Source organism: Urtica dioica, chromosome 8 (assembly GCF_054948205.1).
Source record: "Urtica dioica subsp. dioica isolate 48M chromosome 8, U.dioica_male_clone48M_v1_H2, whole genome shotgun sequence".
NCBI lineage: Eukaryota > Viridiplantae > Streptophyta > Magnoliopsida > Rosales > Urticaceae > Urtica > Urtica dioica.
Genome location: NC_142763.1, coordinates 44,177,736 through 44,185,893, shown reverse-complemented (window position 1 = coordinate 44,185,893; position 8,158 = coordinate 44,177,736). Strand labels below are relative to the sequence as shown.

The following is an 8,158-nucleotide window of genomic DNA, read 5'->3' as shown; positions in this document are numbered from 1 at the left end:
ATTTTCTGACTTGTAACGATATTATTTTGCAGAAAATGTACAATGATTTTAACGACTTCTTTAGCTTGACGCAAATCGATTTCAAGGTAAATTAGAGATGGTTTTAAACAACGAATTTAATTAAAATAAAGAAAACAATAATCGGGTTGTAAATCAAAGAGAAAAGCGGGGCTACGATTTCACCACGAACCGCCTACGTTGACTATCCCTATTTTGTCTATTACTGTCTAGTTCCTATGTTACCAATTTCACTCTTTCTAACATATTAACTAGCTTCTCTTGAGTGTTCTAGCGAACCTATGCAATTGATGTACTGTTATACTCTCGGCCTCTAATACAATTGATACAATTACATGCATAAAGAACAAGAATTCAAACAATTGCGTTGTCACCTAGAATTTTCTACTAACTTAGGTCGATCATGAAGATTATAGAAAAAGCATGATAAATTTACTCTCTCGAGTAGTAAACAATTCCTAGATAATAATTCAAAGTTAGCTAATTAATGAACTAATAAGATGTACAGCTTATAATCAAGCAAACATATATTGAAGCGAGCTAAATTAGAAAATCATCAACGTGTTAATGTCAGTACGGGTTACATCGCAACCCCATACAAATCTAGCCACTAAAAAAATCCATTAACAAAACTAAACACAAAATAATAATCTAAAGCAAAAGAATCAACATGGAAAAGAAAAACGAATTCATATTAAATAAAACAAGGTTCAAAAATAAATTAAAAGTAACCAAAAAAAAAAAAGAAAAAAAAAGAAAGAAGAATGAATGAATTCGGAGAAGAACTACTCGTCGGAATGTCAATTCCGTAAAAAAAGGTCTTTATCCTCTTTCCAAAAGTTCTAAAAACAACAAAACAATAATAATAAAAACTAAAGGAAGGGAAATATGTGTTTTTGAGGTTACAAAGTCGAATATATAGACCAAGAAGTATTTTTCGGAGCAATATGGACCTTTGGATTGGATCCAAAGGCTCAACGACGCTTAAAAACGGGTAATAAAACTTGTTTTTTTGGAGGTCATCGCGCCGCGCCGCATGTATGGCGCAGCGTGCCCCGACAAAACTTTTCGAAAAAATGCTCATTTAGTTTGTTCAAGAAAAACTACACGGTGACATTTAGTTAAAGTTCATACATCGTAAGAGTTATATTAATATTTTTTTACTTTTGATTTTGTATCTATCATTGTAAAATTATGTAATCCGAGCTAGTTTATATTTATGTTTTTTTTTTTCAAATGATCAAGGAACGTTACTGCATACAAGCTTGCTCGAGCATATGTTTTAACTATGATTGTGAAAAAAGGGGAATCAGTTATTCTTGAATTTGTTAAATATTTTATTCTGGCATACCGTGTTCAATAAAACTTTTTTTTAAAATAAATAACTAATAATTCTCATATTTTTTTTACAAATTTGATGTCCACGCGTAAAGTTCTCATTAAAATTATTATATTTATACCGTTGAAGAGCTTGTTCTGACGTTCTCTATTTATAATAGATTGTATAAACTATTATTTATAATTTACATGCAAAATTTTTTAACACGTAAACACTTGTAATTAAAATTATTGTTTCATTTCTAAACAATTGTGATAGTAATTTATTTGAGATGTTGAATTTATATAATGTAAACGAGGTGATATAAACAAATAAAAACTAACAAATTACATTTACTATGTTTATATAAGCATTGGGTCACACAAATAGATTCTCTTTTGAGACTATATTCTCGAGGAGTATTTTGCTTGATGATCGATTTGATCCAATGAGTGACTTTCTTTTGAAAGGGCTGTATCAATAAATGAGCACAAGACTCATCGAATTACCCTACAATACATCACAATGTAATATGTTAATATATATTTTACTGTGCATGTTTTGAACATTAATTTAAAACGAACCAACTTATTGATAAATGATGAATTCTATAAATGAGCTCGTCAGTTTATATTGCTGATGTTGTTCAATTTTCTAATAAATAGGGTTCATGCAAAAAAAAAAAAAAAAAAAAAAGAAAAAAGAAAAAAAAAGAGTTCATTTGTTTTTATATCACTCATTCTTGGCTTATTACTGATAAACATATTTTTTGGGATTGTTATTCCATCATGCTGCTGTTCATATTATTATTTTTGTTCTTCTTGTAAATAAGTTTCTAATATCTAACGAACACTATGACAAAATAACCAAGAATTTGTTACAAATAGCTATTTTATTAACTTCTTTTAAAGATTTTAACCCAAATTTCATTATATTAAAAATTAATATATCAGTCACTAAATTAAATTAATTAAAGAGTTAATTAACATTTTAATTAATTTAATTTACTGCAGGCTGGTGGTCTATATTTTTTAGCAAAATTAAATTTGCTCTATTTTTTTTTAAAATAGACTGAACTATTGACCTAATTATCTAAAAAATAAAAGAAACGAATTATTCGCAATGGGAAAGTCACAAGTGAAAAAAATGAAAATTCTGGTCAAACGTGTATAATTAATAAATGAAAGTCTTGGAATCTCTTATATATAGTTTAACTAGCTATTTTCTACGTAAAATTAAAATTATAGTATAGAAAAACAACAAATCAATAAACTGAAAAAAAAATCATCCCAAATGACTATTTATTTTATATATAAAAATGAAATCTCTGCTAATTTTTAAAGTGGTTTATTTTGTGTGAAATTGAAACAAAATAATAGTTGTTTTTTTAAAAAAATTGAAACAAAATAATAGTTGTTTTCCTTCTATCAAAATAATATAGGAAAAATGATATTTTTGGTCCCTCAACTTTGTCACCAGTAATAAGTTAGTCCATGAACAAAAAAAAAATGCAATTTTACCCCTTCGTCATTGTAATTGTATCATATTTGGTCTTTATGTTATTTATATCGCCAAAATAAAACGAAATTCGATCATGTGTCTATCATGTGTTGAAAAAAATAAAAAAAATATATTGGTAATAACGTGAATTCGCAAAATTCGAATCCATTCGGCAGTGTTTCTGAGGCGGTTTGACTTTCATGAAGCCGTTGTCGTCTCCATGATGAGTCTCTCTCGAATTAATCTCTCATGTTATAACCAATATAGCATTGTTTTTTAACACATGATATACACGATCGAATCTCGTTTATTTTGGCGATATAAGTAACATAAGGACCAAATATGATACAATTACAATGACGAATGGGTAAAATTGCAGATTTTTTGTTCAGAGACAAACTTGTTACCGGTGACAAAGCTGAGAGGTCAAAAATATCATTTTTCCAATAATATATTCTTAAGCAGGGACTAGAAATGTAACATTTATTTTTATTAGATTTCACCTAAAAAAGACACGTGTCACAGGAGGAGGATCCCTAACATAAGCCACTGGTGCGTAGAGTCTTAAACTACGCCCAAAAACTTGCAGCGTAATACATGTATCCGTGCATTGGAATGGGAAAGAAAGAGAAACCAAAAATCAAAGCAAAGGAAAAAGAGAGAAGAAAGTGATTGAGTTACCACTGAGCGAGTTCGACCGAGTCGAGTCACGAAAATTATACATTAATAAAAATAATCAATTTATAAAAATACCAAAATAAAAGGAAAAAAAAAAACCAAAACCCAAAAACACCACACAGGTCAGGTAAGGGGACTTTGGGCCAAGATGGTGAAGAAGGAGATTATTATCGTCACCTCTTCTTGTTTCTCTTTCATTATTTTCTCTCTCCTCTTTTCCCTTTTTCCCAAGCACTTCTTCTTCGATATTTCCTCTAACCCTAACCCTAGCATATCTCACTCTCGCGCCATTCCGATTCTTTCATCTATTCCTTCAATTCTTTTACTCTCTCCGTCTCTCTGTTTATTGTTCCATCGTCTTCGATTTTGTATCGGAGTTTCGGAGATTGGTGCTCGGGATTGGGTTGGTCTTCGATCGATGATAAGGTATTTTGATTTTTTGTTTTTTATATTTTAATTTAGGTTAGTTTTGTTTGTTTTGAATTCTTATGTGTTTTGATTACTATCTGTATTCGTTTTGAGGCCGTGCGATTGAGTTGATTGAATGCTGAAAATTTGTATCATTCTTAGGTGATTGAATTGGGATTTGGATTCTAAAAATTTTAATGGTCTGTTTCGCTTTTGTTTGTTGGAGAACGTTTAATTTTGCTTAATCTCCGTTGCTTGTTCGTTGTTTGTTTGTTTGTTTGTTTGTTATTGACTTCTTTTATGCCAGTCATGTCAATAGTGATTTCAAGTTTTCTACCTTTCTTTTGTGGTGCCTTTTTTAGCATTGGATCTGCTTACCTGTTAAGGCTTGTTCGTCTTGTTTGAATGCTGTGATATTCTCCTTGTGTTGTTTAAGATCATTTCATGCTCGGTGTGTATTACGTTGGATGCAAATCCCTTGTACAATTCTAGCAAGTTTCATTTCTTTTGTGCCTCGGAGAAAGTGTCATTGAAGACAACATTGTATGATTAGCCTTCGAGCGAGTGAATATGATTATTCATGTTCGGTTTTTTTCTTTTCTGGCCATTGCTCATGTGGTGACAGGTTGTCATTGATACCTTAAATCTTGTCGTACGTGCTAAGAAGTATTGGGCTGCGAAAGAGAGAATAGCCGAATTGCTAAGAGATGGAAGACTTTGGTGCGGGTCCTCGGTTTGATAGTATGACCACTGCTGTGAGAAGGAAGAGGAGCCATACATTCCGTCGGCCTCGACCCGATTCACAGCCATATGCTGAAACCAATGACGAGTCACCCATGTCATCAAATCCAGCTTCTGATGATGTGTATAAAGCTTCCAGTGATGAGAATGGTGGCTGTGATTTGAACTCAAACAGAAAAGAGTTCAGTCTTAACCAGTGTATTTCAAGGGCTTCTTCTTCTTCCGGCCTTGAATGTGAAAGGCCCTATAAAAGGGATAGGAAAGATGGAGGGGCTAATTCGCATTACAGTAATGAGCCTGCAAGAAGTGGATCCATTGGTAAGCGTTCGAGCGAAGGAGTTCTTGCACCGTCCCATTGGAAAAGTTCGAGCATGGTGAACGATAGTGTTGAAACAGAGTCGAGGAGTGAAGAGGGAGTTGGTGGGTTGAATGGGGAAAGTCCTAGTTCTAGGCAGTCGGGATTACCCGCTGATGGATTTGGAAGTGATAGCAAGGTTAAAAAAGTCAAGCTCAGGGTTTGTGGCGTGACACGTACCATTGAACCTAATTCTGTTTCGAATGGCGGGTCTTCTTCAAAGAGTGCTCGGCATCCAGATGCATCTAGACAACGACCAAAGAATAGTATTGAGGTATTTAAAGGTCTTTATCTGTCAACTTGAGTTTCGGTGCGATTGGATCATTATTGGGCTTTTACCTCCTGTTCAACATGGGCTAGGAGTCGAGATTAGGATAATTTATTCGGATCACGTGTAACAGGAGATAGACTCAGTCGCGTGCATAAAATCCTGATTTTTTTTTCCAAGTGCATTTGAAAAGGGTTAGGAAATCTTGAAGCATATTTGAATTTATAACTTTTAAGCAACAGTCTTGTAGCTGATTTTGTGATAATGTTGGTGAATTGCTTTTTAGAACAACTTGCACTATGGGGATTTAGGTTATAGTATCAGGAACAATCATTCACAATCTGACAATATTTTTTCCTAGCGAGTGAATAAAGCTGTGATCTTCTGTTATGGAAAAGAATGACATGTAATCTTTTTATATTATTGAAGACCAACCCATTAAATACTTTCCTAGCTGTCAGACTCCGGCTTGATTTTTTACCCAAACAAAATTGCTATATAACAGGGGAACTTGGAGGACAACATAACGTCTTCGGATAAAAAGGCTGGCTTGCAAGGGATTCCTTGGAAAGATTTCTTGGGAGGTGGTTATAGTCTTGGGAAGGACGATTCAGTGATGGGTAAGGGTAAGAGCACCTTTGGAAAAGAAGCGGACAAGTCTGAACCAGTGCGTAAGAGCAAACGAGTTCCGAAAAGGCGTGTGCTTGATGCTGAGTTTGGTGATGACGAAGAGGACGACGAAATCCGTTATTTAGAGAAGCTCAAGATCTCGAGGGTTTCTGCGGGCCACAGAGAAGATGACGAAGAGCCTAAGAAGCATCGGAAACTCTCTGTGGTTTCCAATATTGAGAACAGTGGTGGATCAAGATCTGCAAAAGAGGGGAAAAAGAAGCCTGGAGCAGATACAAAATCTGGGGACACAGACTACGAAGAGGAAGATGAGTCTCCATCGGATGGTGATCTCATGGGTAAGAATAAGAAGAAGAAGCAGCCGGGAAAAGAACCCGTAGATTCGCCGATAGATGGCAAAAGAGAAATTACTCTGACAACTCGTCAAAGAGCCCTTCAATCCAGCAAAGAGACTGCCTCAACTCCCGGTGCAAGCTTGATCGAGTTTCCAAACGGTTTGCCGCCAGCTCCCTCAAGAAGTGGGTTTTTGCACACTTTTGTATTAATTTGAATATTTCGTTTAACAGTTCTCGCCTATTCCAAATTGTAGTTTTTGTCATCTATTGAATAAAGATTCAGTCTTTAACTGTTTTTGTTGTGTGCAGGGCAAAAAGAGAAGCTCACGGATGTAGAACAGCAGTTAAAGAAAGCTGAGGCTGCCCAGAGGCGTAAGTTACAAGTGGAAAAGGCTGCGAGGGAATCCGAGGTTTGATCACTCTGCTTTCTGTTTGCCCTTCGATTTTTTCCCTTCCTTTTCTAGGCTTAGCAAATGGCTTTTTGCTTATCAGTGTTTGTGAATCTTTTTACACAGGCGGAGGCGATCAAGAAAATCCTTGGTCAAGATTCCAGCAGGAAGAAGCGTGAGGATAAGAACAAGAAACGCCAAGAAGAGTTGGCACAGGTACCCACAACCGTTACCACTATAATATATTCGTTTTCTGTTTGGTTTTTTTTATTCAACAAAATTGAACGGTAGATGTGCATTCTATGTCATGTAGGGTTTATCTTTCATTTTGCTTTAACAAAAGAAAAAAAGAAGCTTACCATACAAGAACTTGGTAATTAGTATAGGCTTTTTTCATGTTTTCTTTTCCATTTCACAGTCGAAAGCCGCGGTGGCTTTGTTGAATGCGTCGAGCACCGTCCGAGTGGTAATGGGTCCCACCGGGACAGTTGTGACATTCCCCGAGGAAATGGGTCTCCCTAGCATCTTCAACTCCAAGCCACATAGGTAAAATAAAAATTAAAAGCCTTGCTTTTGTTTGACTGTGTTTATACTTGTATATATAATTACAAATTCAAAATCATAATGCATATGGTTTTTCTTCAGCTATCCTCCTCCGAGGGAAAACTGTGCCGGTCCTTTGTGTACGAATCCGTACAAGTACCGGGATTCGAAATCGAAGCTTCCGCTTTGTAGCTTACAGTGCTACAAAGCGGTTCAGGGGAAATCTCAAGCTGAAACTACTTGCTAAGTTCTCTTGCACATTTATGTTGGTATAAAAGAAAAAGGACGACCCAGGAGATAAAGAGAGAGGAAAGAAACATTTATACGCATTTTGATGATTTCACATTATATTAGTCGCTGTAGTATGGCGATTTTTTTTTTTTTTTTTTTGAGGGGGGTCAATTAATTAATGTAGAACGAAAAAAAAAACCATGTTATAGCAATCTGTCCTGATTTTCGGAGTAGAGTAGATAAGAGGACAGTTATATGTATCGTGGAAAATAACAGGCTGTTAAGTCATAATGGAATTAATATCTTTTGATTAATTTCTTTATTATTGCTAAAACACTCTTTTTTGACTTAAATTACGCTACAAATTTGGATACAAGTCTAATGTTTTCGTGTACAAAAGTTGATAATAACATATTTATAAATGAGATTTGTAACTAAGTTGGTCATTTTAAACATGTGATTTTGGATCTAACCTATGTTTGACAATTTGTAGGGATATAAACACATGATTTACGTGGTAATAATTAAGGTCTGATTTGTTCTTATTTATTAACAAATTCATCACTTTCTCTCTCACATTTTTTTTCAAATAATTTTTTTTGCATCAAAACTTTAAAAATTCGTATCTTTCTCATACGAACTCGAAATTGAGTGATTTCAGATCCTACAAATTCGTGGCGTCGAGATCTTCAAAAATAGACCCATTGTGTTTGATGAAAAATTATATTTATGCCGACAATTTCA

General features: G+C 34.5%; 1 protein-coding gene across 1 annotated transcript; it reads left to right on the top strand.

Moving 5' to 3' along the window:
- Nucleotides 1-3,460: 3,460 nt before the first annotated feature.
- Nucleotides 3,461-7,728, top strand: LOC149389916 (HIT zinc finger and PAPA-1-like domain-containing protein). Its single transcript, XM_089623522.1, has 7 exons — nt 3,461-3,940; nt 4,548-5,292; nt 5,792-6,434; nt 6,561-6,661; nt 6,767-6,856; nt 7,059-7,186; nt 7,286-7,728. Exons 2-7 carry the CDS (start codon nt 4,630-4,632, stop codon nt 7,428-7,430), a joined length of 1,770 nt encoding a protein of 589 aa, XP_089479648.1. The 5' UTR covers nt 3,461-3,940; nt 4,548-4,629; the 3' UTR covers nt 7,431-7,728.
- The last annotated feature ends 430 nt before the right edge of the window (nt 7,729-8,158 follow it).